The sequence below is a fragment of the Crinia signifera genome, chromosome 2 (assembly GCF_055691185.1).
Source record: "Crinia signifera chromosome 2, ASM5569118v1, whole genome shotgun sequence".
Lineage (NCBI taxonomy): Eukaryota > Metazoa > Chordata > Amphibia > Anura > Myobatrachidae > Crinia > Crinia signifera.
In genome coordinates, this window is record NC_139218.1 from 264,067,717 (window position 1) to 264,094,061 (window position 26,345).

General features: G+C 39.7%; 1 protein-coding gene across 5 annotated transcripts in view; it reads left to right on the forward strand.

Moving 5' to 3' along the window:
- The window catches only part of AFF3 (ALF transcription elongation factor 3), a 361,456-nt gene that overhangs the window by 111,185 nt on the left and 223,926 nt on the right, over positions 1 to 26,345 (forward strand). For 3 of the 5 annotated variants that reach the window (XM_083168505.1, XM_083168507.1, XM_083168506.1), the window contains one exon: positions 2,617 to 3,429. The exons of the other annotated variants lie outside the window; for them this stretch is intronic. In XM_083168505.1, the coding sequence (XP_083024631.1) occupies positions 2,617 to 3,429 (813 nt within the window). The remainder of the gene's footprint in view (positions 1 to 2,616; positions 3,430 to 26,345) is intronic. 5 annotated transcript variants of the gene reach the window in all.

The following is a 26,345-nucleotide window of genomic DNA, read 5'->3' on the forward strand; positions in this document are numbered from 1 at the left end:
GCATTTTCTCCAAATGCTTCCATACAGTCAATGTATGGAGGCATTTGGAGAGACTGCATGGGACTGCAGAAGGGGTAATTTATGAATTGTTTCATTTATTACTGTGACTGGATATGTAGAGGCCCTAGTAAATTGCTTTGCCTAGGATCTACAATGCGGCTAAGGTTCCCTATACAAACTTTGTTCCTCTGTGAAATCAGCATAAGCCCACTTAGCTTTTGCAGTCAAGCTTGGTGCCATTTTCTATGCCTATAATTCTGGTTACCAGCTAAGTCTTTGGGTGGTCCTTACATAGACTAAAAGATATGCCTCCACATCAAGAGAGGAATACATTTTCGATAGCATCAGAACATTCTGATCCTTACTTGAGCAAGTTCCTAGTAGAGCAAGAGTCTAGTATTTCTTTGAGCCACTACAATCCACACCACTTGGGCTTGCTGGGGTTGGTGGCTACACTCACCAAAGTTCTCAGAAGATATTTAATGTTTATTTATTTTATCTTGCTTCCCTAAGCAGCCCATGATGACACCATTCAAAAACCACGTACAAGACTGGTGTTCAGAATCTTTACATGGGTTTGCTGAGCCACTTTTTTGTGCTGCATGTTTCTCCCTTTAGTATTCTTTTGCAGCATTGTTTATTTTATCAAGGTTACTCTTGTGCTTTAACTGTCCCTATAGTAAATACAGCCCAAATCACTAAAACATTACCATACCTCCCAACTGTCCCTCTTTCTGCGGAAATGTCCTGGTTTTTGGGGACGACCCCCCCCCCCAGGCCGCCAGTGTCCTGCGGCGGGGGGGGGCAGTTGGGAGTAGGCGCTGTGCACATTCAGCGCTACAGAAGGGTGAAAAATGGGGGTGGGACCATAGGTAAAGTAAAAAAAAGTAGACAAGGGGATCCTGTGGAGGTGGAGGTACTATTATTCTGCCCATGTCCTCATATTTATTAAATCACTGTTTGCTATGAGAAATAATTTGCCATTCTCTAAATCCTGTAACTACTTACAAATGATTTAGCTACTTCCTTGGATTGATGGAAATAGATAAGGGTAAAAATGAAAAACATGCAACATTTAGAAATTAGAAACATACTCAGAAATACAAATAAAAAGATACAATCCATTCTCTCTAAATGAAAGCAAAACGAGTTCTTAGGTTTATATACTTAAGTCTCTAAAAATAAATGATATAAACATAAAAGCATGCACAAACACAAAAAGGGCACGCATAAATTTCATATAGCACAGCAAATGCATGGTTTTCCATATTCATATGTACTATGGATGGCCATCGGTGGTCTGTCCATCGATGGTTTGCACCCCTCAATGGTCACCACCAGTAGGTGCTGGCAGGGCCGCTCCAATCAAAACTGGTGGCGGGGCTTAGTGGACAACCAGCTGTGGGGCAATGCCCCATACCCGGAAGAAAAAAAAACACACTATTTGTTTCCCCATCATTAGTTGGCCATTGATGCTTGGAAACTATCAATAGTTTATGGCCATCTCTACTTTGTAATCACTCGTAAGAGGTATATTCTCATGGGTTGTACACACGGTGAGATTCCCTTGCTATTTGATTTAAGATTTGATTGCTATGCAATCTTTGCTAAGTATGTACTATTTACATACAATTCAAGCTATCTACATTCGATTTGCACTATATAGTCATTGCTGCACTGTCTATCTGGGTTTCGATTTGTGCTGCCAAGGGAGCGGGCATCGGGATCGCAAGGGAAAAAACCTGTGTGATCTGCATGACTATATAGTCAAAATCTTATGGTGGATTGTACCGTGTGTACACAGCATAACTCTATGTGACTTTATTAATGTTGCAGTATTGGGGTTCCTGAATGATGGTGGAGTATGTATGTGGGCATCTCTATAATGGGTGCATCTCTATAATGAGTCTGTATGTATGGGGGCATCTCTATAATGAGTCTGGTGTGGCGAATATCACTGAGAACATTATAAAAAGCCATTATCCTGAATATTTTTGAATGTGCAGTAGAGACTTTTACAGTAAATGGGGGCATCTCTATAATGGGGGCATCTCTATAATGAGTCTGGTGTGGCGAATATCACTGAGAACATTATAAAAAGCCATTATCCTGAATATTTTTGAATGTGCAGTAGAGACTTTTACAGTAAATGGCACAAATGCACTCTTCCCCAAGACCTGCACAGTGCAAGAGTCTACTTTACAACTGCGCTGCCGAGCGGTGTGGTCCAGCATGGAGTCATGCGCCATCCACTGGTGTAAAAGCAAGGCACTTTCAGGGTCTGTTTCTGAGTTGTATGCTGCTGCAACCAGTTTAGCATCTTCTGCTGTAGTCACATGTGCACATTATACTAATGCTGCTACCTTCGCACCATCAAAACTTTTACTAGCCCAGTGCTAAGTGCAGAATCTCAGTCAGAATAACAACCAGTTCATCAATATACACCTTGCACTAACATAATACACCCATAAGACAGTGTAATGCTTGCCCCAGTATGTAGGGATTTTCACACGCGCAGTATCAAAAATGCCCTTACTGTGTAAATTTATTTTTATATATTTTGAAGTTGTGGAAATATATTGAATTCCCTCTTTTTGTTTGTTTGTTTCTTTTCAGACTAGTAAAGGAGATGAGCTTTCAACACGTGTCCAAAGTACACTTGGAAGCTATGATGAGATGAATGATCTGTTGACTGAGAGATCCAACCAAAGTCATCTAGTTGGCATTCCGAAAACTGAAGAGGGCAATACACTTGTTGGGAGAGCAGAGGAACATTTCCATCAGAACATCACAGAAAGCCATTACTCCCTTTGTCGTAGTGTACAGACTCGTGTCACACCTGGACATAACTCTGTAAAGTTGAACAGCAGAGCTACCATGAACTGGCAAAAAACTGGAAATGCCTCTGGGGGGCCAAACCTATTAGACAAAACTGACCAAAGAAAAACTGGTTCTTCTCTTAATGACTTTAAATGTGGACACCAAAAACATAATACAGAGAAAAGCAAAAAGTATGTGATAAGCCCAACATCATCCACAACTGCTAATTCTAATGACCATCATCTTAGTGTATTATCTTGCAAGTTGGATAAACCTCTCAATATGCAGATGACACATTCAAATTGCAATTTAGAATTGGATTTTTCCATGAAAGAGAAGACCTGTAACAAAAATAATAATAGTTCACGTTCCAAGCAGAACTTTCCTTCCTCCATCGGCTCTAAACTGAATCCTGTCCAACAAAAGCCAACCGCGTATGTGCGTCCAATGGATGGTCAAGACCAGACACCAAATGAGTCTCCTAAACTAAAATTAGCAACAGAGTTTAACCTGCTCGTCCCCTTACAAAGAGGACTGTCTCATAAAGCTGACTTGGACAGATTGTCGCAGGATAAAGCGGTAGCATTTGCAGAGTTAGATGAAGGAGAGGTAAGTGTAACTTACACCTCGCTTAATGAGTGGATTTATTTCCATTAACCCTTTGAGTGCCATGTGAATTTGTCAAAAGGTGTGAAAAGCTGCGGTAATCATTTAGACTTCAAAATCAAACTGGTTACGCAGTGTAAATGATTGCCGCTCTCAAACAACTGGAGATTTCTTACCAAATCTCTCACTTTCTGAATCTCTCATCCTATTAAATTTCCCCAGTAATGTTTACCTTATATAGGAAATATCTTTTTTTGCACAACATTTTTTATCTGATTTTATTTGTCAAATGTGAGCGACGCTGGCATTTTTAGCAGATATTTTGCACATTTCTCACAGATATGTTGGCACTCAAAGGGTTAATGTTCTATTATTGCTATTCACCATGTCCATTTAATGTATGGTTAATTGCCACAAACTGTTAATAGCTTGCATGTCTCCGAAATACCAGATTATTATTGTCGATTTAAATTGCAGGTTAATGCCAATATTGCATAGTTTCTAATGGCAGTTGTATGTCCTTTATCATTACAATGCTTTGAGTTTTATGACTATCTTTAAACTGTGCTTTTTTCCAGCAATCAACATCCCATAAATATGTAGTTTAGTCACGTCTTAGACAATTGCTTACCTTTCATGCAGCTGTGCAAAACAACATAGGAAAAAAAATCTCCAAGCTCATATTCACATACCATGGTTGCTATGTGAGTTCATTCCATTTACAGAAAGACCAAATTACAGCAAGTGTCTTCATAAAATAGCAACAAGAATTACAATGTATTTTGAAACTGGGGTTTCCTTTAGAAATAAAAAACCTTTAACATCTGAGAATGTTATAATATTTATATTTCTCTGAGCAAAATTATATATAATTAGAAGATATGATACAAAAGGCAGAAAAGGCCATAACTGACCCAAAGACCTACTATTGGTTATCACTAGAGACAGGATTATATGCAACATAAAAAGCTTGAAATATGCATGCAAATATGCATGAAAAATACTATAAAATATGCATGAAAAGTGTTAAAATATGCTACATTAAATAATCAAAAAAGTAATTTTTAACTTATTTATTTAAAAATCAGCATACAATTAGTTGCAAATAAACCTCAAAAATAGGCCCACAGCATCTGCAGATGTCTAGTGCTATACACAGGATTTTTTTTCTTCCTGGCTGCTACAGCATACTGCAGCGTCCAAAGCTCTTCTTGCATCAACTACACGGACCCTCATCTCCAGCGCCGATGGATCAAATGTCAGTATAGCGTGTGAGGGTGGCACAGTGGAAGGCTTCCTCCCTGCGCAGCATGCTCACTGTGACACAGCATTTCCTCCACGCCACGTGATGTCACAACCCTTCTGCCCGCCTCCTCTGCTGCAGAAGTCTGTCTTTTGGTGTAAAGTCCAAGGCCAGGGGCAGGCAAAGGTTCAGGAGCTTCGTAATGGCATCCGCCCTGACTGACATTTATCAACATGGATTGGCAGCCTAGAGCAGTGTCAGACATATAGTACATCCAAGGTTCCCCACACTGCGCACATATTGCCCCAGCCTGCACACTCTACCACTACCTCGCCAGCAGCAGCAGGGCAAAGCAGTGCTGTGACTCACGGGTGGAAAGGGGGCAGGGCATAAAATATGCAGCATCACTAGATTTTAGGTAAAATATGCAATAACCAGTGAGAATGGGCAAAATATGTAAATGCATATGCAAATATGCAAATGCATATAATCCTGTCTCTACTTATCACACAAAATACAAATAATGATCCCTAAAGGATAAAGACAAAAAAGACATTCATCAATCACTGGATGGTAGAGCAATTGGTGGATCCTTTTTTGCATGTGATTTGCATACGATGTGATCCGCAGGGAAGTGCTGCCGTGAAACTACACAAGTACCTTTTATTTTATTTAATAGTATACAGCAGAGTCGGCTCCAGAGGAGGAGCTGCAGCACAGTCCAAAATACAAATAGGGGAGCCCCACCAACTGCCATTCCAAACTGACTCATTGGCAGTGGGTGTGGCTCCCCTAGTAGAATTTTGGACTGTGCTGCAATCCCTGTGAAGCTTCCACTGGTATACACAGTATACTGCATTAGATCATCAGTGTCCATTAGCAGAACTTAGCATAGAAAAAACTCAGACAAAATATTATAATGTCACCTCAAGCCCCTGTGATTTATAATGTTGTGTGGTACATTTTCCCGTACCAACTTTAATTATTTCAATTTGTTTATCAAAATTTATATTCTTCCGTTATAAATTATGAGTAAATACTATATATTTTTTTTTATGCAAATGTTTTTGGTGTGATAATTTTTTCTGCCTGAATATACCATTGGGCTGAACGTGTTGCACAACCAATCTGATTAAAAACGTATTAATAGGAACCCAGTTCATTATTGTTTCAACAAATTAATCAACAGTATATAGCCAATGGGATATTTTTTATTTACTTGATGCCCCTCAGTACTGACAGAATTGGACCCCCAGCTCCGTAGCTCCACAAAAAAAAAAAAATTTAGCTGAAAGGAAATGTCTGAGATCTAATTCCCTGCCACTCTTGGTTACCTTTCTATGAAAACTGATAACTTTCAAATTAAATCTGGCACCAGCCTGTCTGGAGAGAATGCATCCACGGTGTACTTTGTATAATGCATTACATTTTCATGCGACCCAATGTTGTAAATCAGATGAGAGTTTGTCCACACTTTCAATTAGTCCAGTCTAACTGGTAGTCTAATTACAACATTGATTGGCTTTAGGCTTGAACTGAGATGAATAAACTGATTCATCTTTTTCTTTGTCTACCTACAGCATACTTGGCTACATTTATCTTCCTCGGGTAGATTATGGAAAAGTAGGTCCAGTTAAAGGACCTGGGTAACTTATTAATTTCTAACCTGCCTCCTTCTATGCAGTGAAGCTATGTGTAGCATTGTGCAGTTGAAGCCGGGGCTACATTTCTGGGGGTTTCAGAGAACTGCTCAAAATGTATCCCTCGCCTGGAACTTCAAGGAGAGTAGGCAAATGATGTGTAGCTAAAGTTCCGTGCACACGGAGCAATATGATCGCTGAGCAACATATTGCTCGGTGTCCCTGTTTCATCAGCGACCAGAGATGGTCGCTGAAAAAAACGAGACTCTCTGCCAGGGGAAGCCGCTGGTCACAGGCGCTGTTGTAAATACAGTTTAAAGTTTTTTATCTATTCTACGTTTTGCATTTAATATGAAAAAGAAACTTACAATGGCTGAAAAATCTGAGAGAGTGCATAAGCCTCTGAGTTGTTGGGGGTACGGGGTTTGTGTGAGTCTGTCCAATTTTTTGTAAAGCAGCAATAATTTACAAGGCAAAACCAGGTTGATCGGATTTCTCACAAAATTCCATTACTTTGGCAACTCAGCAATATGGGATTGTTTGGTGCTGGTTTTGACCTTAGTAAATTAGCATAACCGCTGTCAAACCGCTTTTTAGTAAATTTAGACCTTTTCCCCAAACTCTCTATGACAGTAGGAGCTGGGTATTTGTCCCTGTTACCAATTCACGTGTATATTAAAAGAGTATAGAACATTTTTGTAAAATGTGAGATAGGTGTATATGATCATACGGACAGCACAAATTGCTGGTACTACAAGGTGTTTCTTTCAAATAATACTAGAGGGTATATATGCTAAAGGTTGATTTACATAGATGTAAACTAAATCTAAATCCAGGTTGTGTTTCATGAGCTAAAACCACATGTACTGAAATTTTCAACAACTTTAAATAATGAATGAAAATCGACCTTTAGTTAATATACCCATAGGATTGCTGAAAAGGGGAATATTCACTATTTTACCCCACCACATGGTGAAAGCGTCATTCTGTTCCCTATGCTGTAACTGTATAGGTCATGGCGCTCCACGTTAAATGCAGAATAACTGCAGCAGAGTTTCTGATTCTGTGGCGAAATGCAGGACTATGTTCAGTGGGGTTAGATTGGCTAGTGAATATAATGGTGTGGATACGGCAATTTTAGGGGTATTGCAAGTTTAGTGGAACTGTCTCATTTGAGATAGTAGCAAATACATTAAAATAATGCATGTATGCACATGGCCAAGCAAATTTGATATGAAATGGATATAAATACAATTGTTATTGCATCATGGTAAACATAGAATTTGAAGGCAGATAATAACCATTTGGCCTATCTAACCATATTGTTACCTCAAACCCTATTTGATCCTTATATCTTTGTAAGAATATTCTGTCTATCTCATGCATGTTTAAATTGTTCTACTGTCTTAGTCTCTACCACCTCTGATGGGAGACTATTGCACTTGGGGAGGAAAGGAGGGATGCCGATCGCACAGGACTAATGTATAGAGATTAGGACCCCCATGTGTTTCATGGAGTAGGTATAAACTGGAGGTGTGCGACGGATGGACATGAAAAGATATAGAGCAGATTGGACAAACGAATACCTATTAGGGTATATAAATCATGTCCGATTCCGGGTTGGGTTGGCCCTGAAGAAGCTAATCTGCGAAGCGCGTGCCGGCTAGTGGTACATGGGCAAATCTGGCATAAGGACACTTTATAATTTTTCTTATTGTGATTTACTGATTGTGTGCTTACCAGTTCGGTGACCTGGTCAGGGCAGCAGGATTCACTCCGTGCAGCGTTAACCCCCACCTTGTACCTGTACCTCTGACTGCCCAGCACTGTGAACGCTACTCCGGCACTAGTGACTGACAAGCATCTGCAGGCGCTACCCTCAGTTGGGTTCTCCCACGTATGGGCCCGCAATGGGAGACCCACAGCTATACCTACAATGTTAAGACACTTATTATTGACATTGCATACCCCACAGAGGAAGAGATGTATTTAATACAAGTCCATGCAAGCTATATCTGTGGCTAATCTGTTATTAACACGTTAATTTAGAGTACCGCCGGACTATAGGAAAATACACTTTATTGTGCTAACCTTATATAAGTGGGTACTATTAGGGGCATACTGTGAAAACATTGCGCACTGAATACTGAAATCCTATTACCTGACTTATTTACGTTATTATACTGGTAATGTGACACATCTGTACTGTAACAGAAAAATGAATCCTAGTGTGCCACCTTCCTGCCCCCTTCATATTAAACACCTGTACCATCATTTTTCACTATTATATGTTGTATGTTTGTATTTAAAATTTCGCAGACTTTATCTGATGTTTAAAAAAGTAAATTTTTTTTTTTTAATTTATATTGTATTTTATTGAGTTTTTACATAATTCCCAAATAAAACATCAGGATTCAACCAATACAATTCATTGACAAACATTATTCTCCAGCAGCATATGTACATACAGATAAATACAAGTAGTTTAATTTAAATAAATGTATATTACCTGTGCTAATATAAAGCCGGGGATATGCTACTCAAGTTTACATGACCAGAGCTCCCTTTTCTTCCCTCTCCCCCTTATTCTCTACTTTACGTGCAGTATATACTATAAAAGTGTTCTAGTTTTTTATGTGCAATTAAAAGCAAATTTAAAGGATCTGAGTGACATTTCTGAGATATTATCTTAAATAGGTGAACACTTAATTATTTTTGTGCTTCTTAAAATGGGAGGGGCCAACAATATTGTGTAGTGTCTTCTAACTAAATAAATTACCTCTTATACATCCATAAACATTAAATTAGTGATTATTTTAAATTTAAAATTAAATTAGTGCCCTGAGCAAAGATAATTTCGTGATTACTAACTAATTATATTCTAATCGCGGGAGTGCAGTCAGATAATCTTCTAGCCAGGTAGAAACTTTACTGTATTTGTATTTGGTTGATCCGCTCTCCTTTTTCCATCCCTGTACTACCCTATCCCCCCCCCCCCCAACCCACCCAGTTAGGTTACCATTTCCCTTTATTAATTCCGTATCACAATCATATCTGTCTGTCCCATCTGTCCCAAATTTGATGGAATTTTTCCTCTAGCCCTCTTGCTGCGTACACATATTTTTCATGTTTTATGGTAGTCTTTACTAGGTTTTTCCATACTGCAATTTCGGGTCCTTCTTTCGCCATCCACTTTTGAGCTATGCAAACTTTTGCAAGAGTACATAGGTTAATCATAAACTGTTTTTTGTCACTTTGGAAACGTGGATTGAATCCACTTGATAAAATGCATACTAATGGGGAGCAGTGGGATCTCTCTATGCCCTTAGAGGTCATCACATTTATTACTTCTGTCCAAAATGTTTGTATCCTTGGACAAGACCATAAAAGGTGCCAGAAAGTCCCTTCGGAGTCCAAGCACTTTGGGCATCTCGTATCTCCTCTACCCCCGTACTTGTATAAACGAATAGGTGTTAGGTAGACCCTATGTATTATATAGAATTGGACCTGTTGGTATTTGACCTGGCTCGTTGCCTTCCATATCTCCCTAATTGCACGTTTCCAATCTTCCTCCGATATCCTTCCCACATCTACTTCCCATTTTAACTTGAGATTTATTAAGCTATCATTGTGTGTATCCTGGTTTAATTTCCTATAGAGGAAGGTAACTTCGTGCCTGCCCGGACATTTTTTCAGTAAATCCCTGGTCAGTGAGTTACTTAAATTGGGAGTACTACTACCGAACTGTTTGTCACATGCATGTCGCAGTTGTAGATATCTATACCAGTAATTATTGGGGAGGTGGAATTCTAACTTGAGGGATTGAAATGTTCTAAAAACTCCATCTTTGAATAATTGTCCCACTTTCCTAAGACCTATTCCCCCCCATACTTTCCTGCCCGGTAGTTGCTTTAGTTCCCTCAGTCCCGGGGTGTTGAACAGTGGGGTTTCAAGGTCTACACTACGGCTCCCCAATTTTCTTTCTGTTTGTTTCCATATCATTAATTGTTGTTTTATTATTGGGGGCCAGTGTTGTCTTAACTGTCCGCTCAGCAGCAGTCCGAGTGGGTCGGTCCCTGGATTTAATTGACCAACTAATTCTACCACTAATTCATTCGAGTTTCCATTCTGGGTCCAGCTTTTCAGCTGTGCCAGCTGGGCTGCATGATAATAACCCCGGAAGTCCGGGAGGGCCAAGCCTCCTTCCTCTTTCCTCTTAGTTAACGTTTTTAGCTTGAGCCTTGCTCTCTTATTACCCCAGATTAGGGAGGAAATTAAACTTTCTATGATCCTGAAGTATTTCACAGGTATATATACTGGCGTATTCTGTAGGATATATAAAATTTTAGGAAGTAAAGTCATCTTTATTAGATTAACTCTTCCAGACATGGATAGAGGAAGTTTCCCCCATGAGCGGGTTTTGGCCTTTATACTTTCAATTTGGGGGGTCAGGTTAAGCGATATAAATCTGGTAGTGTCTCTGGACACCTTAATCCCTAAGTATATAAACTCGTCCACCCATTTCAGGGGTGACTGGACTGCCCCGTCTATTGTACTCACATCCCTTAAGGGAAGAACACAGGACTTGTTCCAGTTGATTTTAAGTCCTGAATGGCTGCCAAAGCCGTCCAGTACCTCCATTATTTCTGGAATTGCCTCAGTGTAGTTGTTAACGTATAGTAATATATCGTCAGCATACAAGGAAATACGATCTTCATAGGTCCCGATATTCATGCCTTGTAGTTTGGGGCTACTTCTAATCAGACACGCCAGAGGCTCCATCGCAATGGCGAATAGACCAGGAGACAGTGGACACCCCTGGCGTGTGCCTCTTTTTACTGCAAAGCTTGGGGATATATAATTATTAACAGAGATCCTAACTTCCGGTGTTTGGTATAAAAGCTTCACCCAATTAATAAATTTAGGGCCAATACCTGCCCATTCCAGAGCTGACCAGAGATACCCCCACTCAATAGAATCGAAAGCTTTCGCTGCGTCTAACGAAATTACTGCAGCATTTATTTTGCTCTCTTGGCCATATTGTAGGTGCAGGTGAAGTTTCCACAGGTTGGAAGATGTCGACCTTCCGGGTATAAAGCCGGATTGATCCTTGTGGACAACCTCACCTATCACCCGGTTTAATCTAGTAGCCAGCACCTTCCCCAATATCTTAGTATCACTGGTCAGCAATGAAATGGGCCTGTAAGACTCCACCAACCTAGGATCTTTATCTTTTTTAATTATATTTATTACCAAAGCTTCTTACATAGACTGGGGTACCGACTTAGTTCTATATATATCATTAAACAAAGAGAGAAGTCTATTGGAGAAGAAATCGCAATGTTTCTTGTATAGATCGTGGGGGATCCCATCGAGTCCCGGTGCTTTCCCTCCGGAAATGGACCCAATGGCTTCCTTTATCTCAGCCAGAGACAGGGGGCTGTCCAACATATCCTTCGCCTCTGGGGCCAGAACAACATGCTCAATCCCTTCTAGATATTTACGGGTTTCCCCAGGGGATTGTGTCTGTTGTGAAGAATATAATTGGTGATAGAATTGGACAAACCTCTCGACTATATCTGGGGTCTGATGTAGGCTATTCCCTCCTTCATCTACTATTTCGGTTATAGTCATTTTGGAACTATCCGATTTCGTTAGGGCCGCCATAAAACTCCCCGGTCTATCCCCCTCCTTATACCTCACATGGGAAGTGAATAACTCCTTAAGCATCACTTTATCCTCCAAGCAGCTGAGCCAGGCTTTTTGTGCCTTAGTCCACGCATTCATCTGTATCATCTAGAATATACTCCTGTTCTAGTTTATAGCAACTTTCTTCTAACTGTTTTTCCTCCTTTTTAGCTGCGATTTTCAAGGTGGCCACTTCTCTAATCAAATCCCCCCCTCATGGATGCCACGTAATTCCTACCGGGGCTGACCCTTCGTTATTTTCAAAAAATTCTAGCCAAGTAGATTCTAGTTTATCGCCTGTTTCCAGTTTATTAAGCCAAAAGGGGTTGAATTTCCAGTATGAATATCCCTTTTTTTCATTCAAATCTATTTTAAGCAATAATGGGGAGTGGTCAGAAATACCCCTAGTGAGATATTCCACCTCCTGGACTCGTGGCGACCAGTCCCCTGTCACCAGGGCTAGATCTATTCTGGATAGGGATCCGTATGTATTGGAGTAGCATGAGAATTGTTGTTCCTCCTTATGCCTTTCCCTCCAGATGTCCTTGAGGCCCATGTCCTGAATAATTTCTGCAAAGCCTTTTGCCCGAGAAAGTCCGCTCGGCCCCGCTATACTTTTTAAAAAAAAAAAGTAAATTTTTAATAAAACTTGGTGCACCATTAACAGGACATTACTTTCCCTCTGGACTATTGCACTTGTCCATTACCCTTTCTGTAAAGTAATATCCTTAGATATCCCCTGAACTCCCTCCGGTTTCAGTTCATGTCCTTGTGTTCTAATACCTTTTCTTGATTTGAAGAATGTTTCCCTCTAACCCTTTCCTTCTGGACCTTGTTAAAACCCTTTCCCTTCTCTGCTCTAAACTACACATATAGAGATTTTTTTTAGTCATTCTGGGTAAGTTTTGTGATGTAGGCCACACACCATTTTAGTTGCCCTTCTTTGTGCAGTCTTTGAAGTATTTATATTCTTCTGAAAATATGGCCTCCAGAACTGAACACAGAACTCTAAATGAGGTCATACCAATGACCTATACAATGGCATTATTACTTATTTATTTCTGCTGCTAATTCCTCTCCCTATGCAACAAAGCATCTGACTTGCCTTCCTCATTGCTTTATTACATTGCCTAATTGCCTTTAATTCAAGTGAACAGTGATTCCTGTCAATAAGCTTTGTATGACATCCCCTACAAGTAAATCCATGTTATTTGGGATCCTGCAAATTGCTGGATTTGAGATAATCTACAACTCTTTCTTTTAAGAGTGTTTCCATCAATATCCCTACTACTCATGTGAGGCTCACTGGTTGGTAGTTGCTTCTGTCTTCCTTGCTTCCACTTTTGTGCATTGGTACTACATTAGCTCTTTGCCAGCTTCTTGTCTGCTCTTGTATGTAGCAGAAGCATTTATTAGTTTGGAATTTAAGAAGTGGAAATGTTGGTCATGGCAATCAGATTCTAGATATTATCTTCAAGAACATGCTAAATAAATGAGTAGAATCTGTTTCTAAAATCCTGTGCCTTAGTAAATATACCCCACAGATTTGAAGTAGGAAAAATCTGTCCACAGAAAAATGGGCACAGTGCACCTTTCTATGTAATGGGGTGCCTTCAAGTCATCACGCAAGTTGCTTCGACATCACTCAGTCATTATAGCCTTGTATATGAAAACAAAGAAAAGAGGGAGTTGTTGCAGCGCTCTCAAAATTTTAATGAGTGATTAATTATCAATAATCATAAAATTCAATAACAAATGACATATAATAAAATTATTAAAAAACAAATTAATAACAACGACAGGTGGACCAATTGATAAGTGGAAAATAGAACCTGCTCCGGTAGACAACCGATTGGAGGAAGGCACTGGAGTCCAAAAAGAAGTCCCAATTTATAATCCCAATAGGTCGCTGGAGGTGTCCCTGTCCAAATTTTGGAGGAATGTTGCTTGTAGGGATCCTCTCTAAAGTGCGAATTGATACAATGGGAAGAAGGGGCGGGTACTCCAATAAATGTTAACAAGCCGTGATCTTTTACCCCAATCCGGATTTGTGCGGGGAGGCTTTCGGATAAAAAGTGCTCTGTGCCAAAGAAATCATAAACTCCAAATAGATGTAAAAGCGGTTGTAAGGTCCCAGAAAGATTCAGCAGGAATGATGTAAAGTCCACATAGGATGGTCCAACCTGGTCACCAACGCGTTTCGCTGTCACTAGGGACAGCTTTATCAAGGTGACTGATGTTGGCTAACAGCCAGGTATATATACCACAATCAATTAATGAGGGTTGACCTCATGACATCACAGTGTTATAGGTCAAAGTAAAAAACTAGATGAATACAGTAACATGATGTTAAAAGAAAACTCGGAGACAGACTAGATTAGAGACAACAGTGTGAATTCTTATAATAATTTATCCTTTATTTCAATTTATAATAATCAATCAAACCAAATAAAGAAAATTATACAAAAAAACTTTAACATTCTCAAACAGGATCCGGTCTTATGTGAGCTCTTACCATCCCAACCATCCTTTATTTTTAAGAAAAATAAATCATTAAAAACCCTTTTAGCCCCAAGTGCTCTAAGAGAAGAACAGTGCACTAAAGAACCTCAGGCTACTTGGCTCCCCCCAAAAACGCAGGGTTGCTTTAAATGTGGGCGTACTTCCTGCATTACCTGTAGACACCTTTTGAACAGAACACTTGAGATCTCTTTTGACGGAATGTCTAAACCAATTAAGGGGTTTATTAACTGTGACACTAATTACGTCATCTATCTCCTCACCTGTGGCTGCGGCCTCAAGTACGTGGGGAGGACTACCAGGCCACTACGTGTTCGATTTCTGGAGCATCGTAGAAATGTTGTCAAGAAAAATCTACTCCACAGCGTTTCACGACACTACATTGAGAATCACAATAGTGATCCTAAAGACCTCTCTGTGGTAGGCCTCGAACATATTGATGTCACCAAACGGGGAGGGGATAGATTCAAGATCCTATGTCGTCAGGAGATCTATTGGATCTTCAAACTTGATTGCCTCTTTCCTAAAGGTTTAAACGAGTCATTAGAATTAAATACGGTCCTATAGTTTTCGAGTCAGCTGCTGGGGACTCGGACTAACGTTGGATTTTTTGTGTATGTCGTTTACATTTTGTATTATGTGTTTAACCCCTTGATATAATAGTACGGGGCCCTCTATGAACCCGAATGGGTACACTATTTTGTCCGTAGTAGGTTTACACAAGACACATGTAATTGTGTATACAATTTATTCCATAACTATCCCATAACAATGTAGTACGGATCAGATTATTGTTTACTAATTAAATATATATATATTGTATTATTATGTAAGTGACTTCTAATAAGTGTTTAAATCACTATTTATTATTTTTATGTATACATTTTTACAACCTCCAATTCTTCTCATCACAATATAATATTATATTTTATTGTTATAATCCTCTCTCTGGTTTATTATTTATATTTTTTTATATATATATATATTTTTTTATTTTTATTTTTATATTAATTATTGTTATGTACCCCCTCTAATTGACTGTCCATATAATATTTTCTTACCCCCTTTAGTCCTGGGGTCTCTAATGAATGAGTTCTGTCAGTTAGACCGGGGAATGATAATATCACCGGACATACCGGATATGACGTAGCGGGAGATATATCGGGATCCCAGCCTATGTTAAAATGGACACGTTGGACGCATTCTCACCTGTACTCGCGGTCCAGCGAACGGGTGGGTACCTCCACATGCCCATGGAAATCACATCCACTGAGCCCTATGATTGTCTAAACTCATTATAAACATCGCGTACAAATCCATAGACTTCCGGCTTGCGTACCAACAAGCCGGAAGTACTGAATACATTCTCCCCCTTATGCGTGTCAAAGGCCGGATGTAACGAATGTATATACCGGCTTATTGACACTACGGGGGTGTATTATACTGTGCACACTTCCGCCCAAATGTCAGAAGCGGCAAACCCGATTCTCCACACGATCGCTAAGTTTTTTAGAAGGTTAGTTCTTACCTCTTAGCAAGTTAGGATGTCTTTACCTCCCACCCTACATATAACTGGGTGACGGTTTGTATTAGCATAAAACGCTATAGAGCTGAATATGACCCATGCACAATACATTTATATCCGGGTCAAGGGTCATCTCGACAATTTTATCTTTGTTTATCTGGGTATATTCTGTTTATAATCAATGAGTCTGATATGAATTTTATGGTTTAATTAGTGAAAGTCTGTCTCCGAGTTTTCTTTTAACATCATGTTACTGTATTCATCTAGTTTTTTACTTTGACCTATAACACTGTGATGTCATGAGGTCAACCCTCATTAATTGATTGTGGTATATATACCTGGCTGTTAGCCAACATCAGTCACCTTGATAAAGCTGTCCCTAGTGACAGCGAAACGCGTTGGTGACCAGGTTGGACCATCCTATGTGGACTTTACATCATTCCTGCTGAATCTTTCTGGGACCTTACAACCGCTTTTACATCTATTTGGAGTTTATGATTTCTTTGGCACAGAGCACTTTTTATCCGAAAGCCTCCCCGCACAAATCCGGATTGGGGTAAAAGATCACGGCTTGTTAACATTTATTGGAGTACCCGCCCCTTCTTCCCATTGTATCAATTCGCACTTTAGAGAGGATCCCTACAAGCAACATTCCTCCAAAATTTGGACAGGGACACCTCCAGCGACCTATTGGGATTATAAATTGGGACTTCTTTTTGGACTCCAGTGCCTTCCTCCAATCGGTTGTCTACCGGAGCAGGTTCTATTTTCCACTTATCAATTGGTCCACCTGTCGTTGTTATTAATTTGTTTTTTAATAATTTTATTATATGTCATTTGTTATTGAATTTTATGATTATTGATAATTAATCACTCATTAAAATTTTGAGAGCGCTGCAACAACTCCCTCTTTTCTTTGCATTCTTACTAGGGACCTGACTAGTCCCAAGTTGCAGCTGCTCACCCTGAGTCAAACAACCACGACCTGCGCTCTAAACAGCTTCTGCTGTTACCCTCCCCTTTTTTCTGTATACAAGTCAACAGAGCTGCGGTCATGAGTTGTTTCCTCAATTTTAATGAACGATTATCTCGGAGACAGACTTTCCTTTCTAAGTGGGATGAGCCCATCGAAGTTAATACTAACTCAGCTGAAGTTCAACTTAAGGATGATTTTTTTGACCTGGAGGATCTCCTCAAGATTGAGACCAGACATTGGCTGGATGGTAACAATCTGAGGAAATACCTGGAAAAAAAGATGATCCCCAGGGGACTTCGATTATCCAAGCCCTCAGTGTTTAATGGGGATCAGGAATTCCAAAATAAATGGGATTCAACTCTAGATAAGTGTTCTTTGGCATTGTTAGAGCTGGTTATTGAGTATCGTATGCAACAGACCAAATTGATTGAAACTAAAATTGACGCTCTTAAGACCAAATTAGAACCCTACAGCCAGACAAGAGAGTATAAAGACCGAGATGCATTGATCACTGATAGAATCAATAAATTTGAACAGACCCTGATAGACAACAAATGTAGAAAATTCCGCCGTGATATAGAGGATTACCAATCAGGGGACATTAGGGCCTACCAAACAAAAAATAGGAATAAATCCACTATTCGTATGGGACCACCACACAAAAATGAGGCACCAATGAAACAATCAGAAAGAATTCGTAACCAGAGAGTCTATGACTCTGATAATTATACCCCGAGAAATAATAATAAAAATAAAAATAGATATGGAAATGAACATTCAAATAGATCTAAATACCAAAGATCTACATCAGATCGCAGATACCAGGATGAGGGGAGATTTCAGGCACATCATAGATATCGGGCAGAAGAGAGACCTACTACAGACCTGGGAGCTATACCAAAAAACACTTCTAACAGACAATCTGATAGAACAGACTCTCTTCATAGTAATTTTTTAGGGGTACATCAGAACAGGTACCAACCACTGGAGAGGGACTACACGGAGGGGACTCCAAAGAGGCGAAGATTTTCAAGCATAGAGGGAGAAGGGGGGGCAAGAAGACGCAACTAAGGAGACTTAGACGCACACAACAACCTGACCCTAACCATAAAGAAACTATTTTTAATCTATCTAGTAAAGAACTCACAGATAGTGAACTGGCCCTACTAAGTAAGGGCCTCAAATTTTCCCCAACCACACCAGCAAACATCTTTAATTTATTTGTAGAATTGAACCGTTTTACAAGATCTCTGTGTCGGCAAAAATATTTTGCTAAAAAACAACTCCAGTCAACTAATGAGGAGTGTACAGCTATTTTCCTGGATTCACAGGATAATGAGGCCCTCGCAATGTTGAATGATCTACTAATAGAAGGGACTAATCTAACCCCTACTCAGCAAAAAATCTTTGACATTGACCGCACACACACTCGATGTAAATCTGACTTTTATCCCGTCAAGTGTAAGGGAACTTTTATCGAAGGCTTCTATAAAACCACCTTAAGTGAGTTTAAGGAATTATGCTTGGACTCAAACAAAAATAAGAGTAAAATGAGGGACAATTTAAGTAAAGATGAGAGGAAGGTACTTAATATCCTCATGAAAGATACCTCCATTGTCTTGAGAGAAGCAGACAAAGGGGGCGGTCTTGTCATTCAGGACAGGACCCAATATACTCAAGAAGCCCTCCGTCAATTAGACGATGACAATATATATCTGAAATTGACGAAAGATCCGACCCCCTCCTTTGTCACACAATTGAAACAACTTTTGACTGAAGCCCTAACCACTGGGATTATTTCTAAGGATGAATTTCGTTTTCTTTTTGTTGAGCACCCCACAATCCCGGTGTTTTACCACCTTCCCAAAATTCACAAGACCCTCACATCACCCCCGGGGCGCCCTATTATTTCGGGAGTGGATTCTTTAACTTCTAATCTATCACACTATGTAGACACCTATTTACAGCCACGAGTGCCCACACTGAGGTCCCATATAAAGGACACAACACACTTCTTAAATCTGATTCAGAACATCGAATGGTCCGACAATTATGGTTTTCTTACGTTGGACGTACAGAGCCTCTATTCCAACATCCCCCATGATTTGGGGGTAGAGGCTATCAATAAACGATTGGAAAGTGATGGAGACCTCAGTGTGGGACATATTGATTTTTTACGCAGATCAATTCTATTCATACTCCAACACAATTATTTTACTTTTTCGAGCACTTTTTATCTACAACAGATGGGGACGGCCATGGGGACCAGGTTTGCGCCCAGCTATGCCAACCTCTATATGGGAGAGGTCGAGGACCACCTAGTGTGGGGAGGCGGCTGGGACGCGAACCTGGTCCTCTATGGCCGTTACATCGATGACCTGTTTATTATTTGGAATGGGGATCACTTTTCTGCACAGACCTTTGTTTCTCACCTTAATACTAACACTTTTAATTTGAAATTCACATACACTTATCACTCTACTCAGATTGATTTTCTGGACATCAGTTTGTCCATTATAGACAACCGCATCCAAACTAGCACCTTTCGAAAAGCAGTTAATACCAACTCATATTTGAGATTCGATAGTGCTCACCACCCGACTTGGGTGAAAAATATACCCAAGGGCCAGATGCTTAGAATCAGACGAAATTGTTCTAATTCAACTGCCTTCGAAGACCAATCCTTGGAGATCGCACATGCGTTCCAGGAACGTGGTTATCCGGAGAAACTTATTAGCGAAGCTAGACAACATGCCAGAATTACAAACAGGGAGGATCTGTTGCAACACAAGGGAGATAGAATTCTTATAATAATTTATCCTTTATTTCAATTTATAATAATCAATCAAACCAAATAAAGAAAATTATACAAAAAAACTTTAACATTCTCAAACAGGATCCGGTCTTATGTGAGCTCTTACCATCCCAACCATCCTTTATTTTTAAGAAAAATAAATCATTAAAAACCCTTTTAGCCCCAAGTGCTCTAAGAGAAGAACAGTGCACTAAAGAACCTCAGGCTACTTGGCTCCCCCCAAAAACGCAGGGTTGCTTTAAATGTGGGCGTACTTCCTGCATTACCTGTAGACACCTTTTGAACAGAACACTTGAGATCTCTTTTGACGAAATGTCTAAACCAATTAAGGGGTTTATTAACTGTGACACTAATTACGTCATCTATCTCCTCACCTGTGGCTGCGGCCTCAAGTACGTGGGGAGGACTACCAGGCCACTACGTGTTCGATTTCTGGAGCATCGTAGAAATGTTGTCAAGAAAAATCTACTCCACAGCGTTTTACGACACTACATTGAGAATCACAATAGTGATCCTAAAGACCTCTCTGTGGTAGGCCTCGAACATATTGATGTCACCAAACGGGGAGGGGATAGATTCAAGATCCTATGTCGTCAGGAGATCTATTGGATCTTCAAACTTGATTGCCTCTTTCCTAAAGGTTTAAACGAGTCATTAGAATTAAATACGGTCCTATAGTTTTCGAGTCAGCTGCTGGGGACTCGGACTAACGTTGGATTTTTTGTGTATGTCGTTTACATTTTGTATTATGTGTTTAACCCCTTGATATAATAGTACGGGGCCCTCTATGAACCCGAATGGGTACACTATTTTGTCTGTAGTAGGTTTACACAAGACACATGTAATTGTGTATACAATTTATTCCATAACTATCCCATAACAATGTAGTACGGATCAGATTATTGTTTACTAATTAAATATATATATTGTATTATTATGTAAGTGACTTCTAATAAGTGTTTAAATCACTATTTATTATTTTTATGTATACATTTTTACAACCTCCAATTCTTCTCATCACAATATAATATTATATTTTATTGTTATAATCCTCTCTCTGGTTTATTATTTATATTTTTTTATATATATATATTTTTTTATTTTTATTTTTATTTTTATATTAATTATTGTTATGTACCCCCTCTAATTGACTGTCCATATAATATTTTCTTACCCCCTTTAGTCCTGGGGTCTCTAATGAATGAGTTCTGTCAGTTAGACCGGGGAATGATAATATCACCGGACATACCGGATATGACGTAGCGGGAGATATATCGGGATCCCAGCCTATGTTAAAATGGACACGTTGGACGCATTCTCACCTGTACTCGCGGTCCAGCGAACGGGTGGGTACCTCCACATGCCCATGGAAATCACATCCACTGAGCCCTATGATTGTCTAAACTCATTATAAACATCGCGTACAAATCCATAGACTTCCGGCTTGCGTACCAACAAGCCGGAAGTACTGAATACATTCTCCCCCTTATGCGTGTCAAAGGCCGGATGTAACGAATGTATATACCGGCTTATTGACACTACGGGGGTGTATTATACTGTGCACACTTCCGCCCAAATGTCAGAAGCGGCAAACCCGATTCTCCACACGATCGCTAAGTTTTTTAGAAGGTTAGTTCTTACCTCTTAGCAAGTTAGGATGTCTTTACCTCCCACCCTACATATAACTGGGTGACGGTTTGTATTAGCATAAAACGCTATAGAGCTGAATATGACCCATGCACAATACATTTATATCCGGGTCAAGGGTCATCTCGACAATTTTATCTTTGTTTATCTGGGTATATTCTGTTTATAATCAATGAGTCTGATATGAATTTTATGGTTTAATTAGTGAAAGTCTGTCTCCGAGTTTTCTTTTAACATCATGTTACTGTATTCATCTAGTTTTTTACTTTGACCTATAACACTGTGATGTCATGAGGTCAACCCTCATTAATTGATTGTGGTATATATACCTGGCTGTTAGCCAACATCAGTCACCTTGATAAAGCTGTCCCTAGTGACAGCGAAACGCGTTGGTGACCAGGTTGGACCATCCTATGTGGACTTTACATCATTCCTGCTGAATCTTTCTGGGACCTTACAACCGCTTTTACATCTATTTGGAGTTTATGATTTCTTTGGCACAGAGCACTTTTTATCCGAAAGCCTCCCCGCACAAATCCGGATTGGGGTAAAAGATCACGGCTTGTTAACATTTATTGGAGTACCCGCCCCTTCTTCCCATTGTATCAATTCGCACTTTAGAGAGGATCCCTACAAGCAACATTCCTCCAAAATTTGGACAGGGACACCTCCAGCGACCTATTGGGATTATAAATTGGGACTTCTTTTTGGACTCCAGTGCCTTCCTCCAATCGGTTGTCTACCGGAGCAGGTTCTATTTTCCACTTATCAATTGGTCCACCTGTCGTTGTTATTAATTTGTTTTTTAATAATTTTATTATATGTCATTTGTTATTGAATTTTATGATTATTGATAATTAATCACTCATTAAAATTTTGAGAGCGCTGCAACAACTCCCTCTTTTCTTTGCATTCTTACTAGGGACCTGACTAGTCCCAAGTTGCAGCTGCTCACCCTGAGTCAAACAACCACGACCTGCGCTCTAAACAGCTTCTGCTGTTACCCTCCCCTTTTTTCTGTATACAAGTCAACAGAGCTGCGGTCATGAGTTGTTTCCTCAATTTTAATGAACGATTATCTCGGAGACAGACTTTCCTTTCTAAGTGGGATGAGCCCATCGAAGTTAATACTAACTCAGCTGAAGTTCAACTTAAGGATGATTTTTTTGACCTGGAGGATCTCCTCAAGATTGAGACCAGACATTGGCTGGATGGTAACAATCTGAGGAAATACCTGGAAAAAAAGATGATCCCCAGGGGACTTCGATTATCCAAGCCCTCAGTGTTTAATGGGGATCAGGAATTCCAAAATAAATGGGATTCAACTCTAGATAAGTGTTCTTTGGCATTGTTAGAGCTGGTTATTGAGTATCGTATGCAACAGACCAAATTGATTGAAACTAAAATTGACGCTCTTAAGACCAAATTAGAACCCTACAGCCAGACAAGAGAGTATAAAGACCGAGATGCATTGATCACTGATAGAATCAATAAATTTGAACAGACCCTGATAGACAACAAATGTAGAAAATTCCGCCGTGATATAGAGGATTACCAATCAGGGGACATTAGGGCCTACCAAACAAAAAATAGGAATAAATCCACTATTCGTATGGGACCACCACACAAAAATGAGGCACCAATGAAACAATCAGAAAGAATTCGTAACCAGAGAGTCTATGACTCTGATAATTATACCCCGAGAAATAATAATAAAAATAAAAATAGATATGGAAATGAACATTCAAATAGATCTAAATACCAAAGATCTACATCAGATCGCAGATACCAGGATGAGGGGAGATTTCAGGCACATCATAGATATCGGGCAGAAGAGAGACCTACTACAGACCTGGGAGCTATACCAAAAAACACTTCTAACAGACAATCTGATAGAACAGACTCTCTTCATAGTAATTTTTTAGGGGTACATCAGAACAGGTACCAACCACTGGAGAGGGACTACACGGAGGGGACTCCAAAGAGGCGAAGATTTTCAAGCATAGAGGGAGAAGGGGGGGCAAGAAGACGCAACTAAGGAGACTTAGACGCACACAACAACCTGACCCTAACCATAAAGAAACTATTTTTAATCTATCTAGTAAAGAACTCACAGATAGTGAACTGGCCCTACTAAGTAAGGGCCTCAAATTTTCCCCAACCACACCAGCAAACATCTTTAATTTATTTGTAGAATTGAACCATTTTACAAGATCTCTGTGTCGGCAAAAATATTTTGCTAAAAAACAACTCCAGTCAACTAATGAGGAGTGTACAGCTATTTTCCTGGATTCACAGGATAATGAGGCCCTCGCAATGTTGAATGATCTACTAATAGAAGGGACTAATCTAACCCCTACTCAGCAAAAAATCTTTGACATTGACCGCACACACACTCGATGTAAATCTGACTTTTATCCCGTCAAGTGTAAGGGAACTTTTATCGAAGGCTTCTATAAAACCACCTTAAGTGAGTTTAAGGAATTATGCTTGGACTCAAACAAAAATAAGAGTAAAATGAGGGACAATTTAAGTAAAGATGAGAGGAAGGTACTTAATATCCTCATGAAAGATACCTCCATTGTCTTGAGAGAAGCAGACAAAGGGGGCGGTCTTGTCATTCAGGACAGGACCCAATATACTCAAGAAGCCCTCCGTCAATTAGACGATGACAATATATATCTGAAATTGACGAAAGATCCGACCCCCTCCTTTGTCACACAATTGAAACAACTTTTGACTGAAGCCCTAACCACTGGGATTATTTCTAAGGATGAATTTCGTTTTCTTTTTGTTGAGCACCCCACAATCCCGGTGTTTTACCACCTTCCCAAAATTCACAAGACCCTCACATCACCCCCGGGGCGCCCTATTATTTCGGGAGTGGATTCTTTAACTTCTAATCTATCACACTATGTAGACACCTATTTACAGCCACGAGTGCCCACACTGAGGTCCCATATAAAGGACACAACACACTTCTTAAATCTGATTCAGAACATCGAATGGTCCGACAATTATGGTTTTCTTACGTTGGACGTACAGAGCCTCTATTCCAACATCCCCCATGATTTGGGGGTAGAGGCTATCAATAAACGATTGGAAAGTGATGGAGACCTCAGTGTGGGACATATTGATTTTTTACGCAGATCAATTCTATTCATACTCCAACACAATTATTTTACTTTTTCGAGCACTTTTTATCTACAACAGATGGGGACGGCCATGGGGACCAGGTTTGCGCCCAGCTATGCCAACCTCTATATGGGAGAGGTCGAGGACCACCTAGTGTGGGGAGGCGGCTGGGACGCGAACCTGGTCCTCTATGGCCGTTACATCGATGACCTGTTTATTATTTGGAATGGGGATCACTTTTCTGCACAGACCTTTGTTTCTCACCTTAATACTAACACTTTTAATTTGAAATTCACATACACTTATCACTCTACTCAGATTGATTTTCTGGACATCAGTTTGTCCATTATAGACAACCGCATCCAAACTAGCACCTTTCGAAAAGCAGTTAATACCAACTCATATTTGAGATTCGATAGTGCTCACCACCCGACTTGGGTGAAAAATATACCCAAGGGCCAGATGCTTAGAATCAGACGAAATTGTTCTAATTCAACTGCCTTCGAAGACCAATCCTTGGAGATCGCACATGCGTTCCAGGAACGTGGTTATCCGGAGAAACTTATTAGCGAAGCTAGACAACATGCCAGAATTACAAACAGGGAGGATCTGTTGCAACACAAGGGAGATAGAATTCTTATAATAATTTATCCTTTATTTCAATTTATAATAATCAATCAAACCAAATAAAGAAAATTATACAAAAAAACTTTAACATTCTCAAACAGGATCCGGTCTTATGTGAGCTCTTACCATCCCAACCATCCTTTATTTTTAAGAAAAATAAATCATTAAAAACCCTTTTAGCCCCAAGTGCTCTAAGAGAAGAACAGTGCACTAAAGAACCTCAGGCTACTTGGCTCCCCCCAAAAACGCAGGGTTGCTTTAAATGTGGGCGTACTTCCTGCATTACCTGTAGACACCTTTTGAACAGAACACTTGAGATCTCTTTTGACGGAATGTCTAAACCAATTAAGGGGTTTATTAACTGTGACACTAATTACGTCATCTATCTCCTCACCTGTGGCTGCGGCCTCAAGTACGTGGGGAGGACTACCAGGCCACTACGTGTTCGATTTCTGGAGCATCGTAGAAATGTTGTCAAGAAAAATCTACTCCACAGCGTTTCACGACACTACATTGAGAATCACAATAGTGATCCTAAAGACCTCTCTGTGGTAGGCCTCGAACATATTGATGTCACCAAACGGGGAGGGGATAGATTCAAGATCCTATGTCGTCAGGAGATCTATTGGATCTTCAGACTTGATTGCCTCTTTCCTAAAGGTTTAAACGAGTCATTAGAATTAAATACGGTCCTATAGTTTTCGAGTCAGCTGCTGGGGACTCGGACTAACGTTGGATTTTTTGTGTATGTCGTTTACATTTTGTATTATGTGTTTAACCCCTTGATATAATAGTACGGGGCCCTCTATGAACCCGAATGGGTACACTATTTTGTCTGTAGTAGGTTTACACAAGACACATGTAATTGTGTATACAATTTATTCCATAACTATCCCATAACAATGTAGTACGGATCAGATTATTGTTTACTAATTAACAATATATATTGTATTATTATGTAAGTGACTTCTAATAAGTGTTTAAATCACTATTTATTATTTTTATGTATACATTTTTACAACCTCCAATTCTTCTCATCACAATATAATATTATATTTTATTGTTATAATCCTCTCTCTGGTTTATTATTTATATTTTTTTAT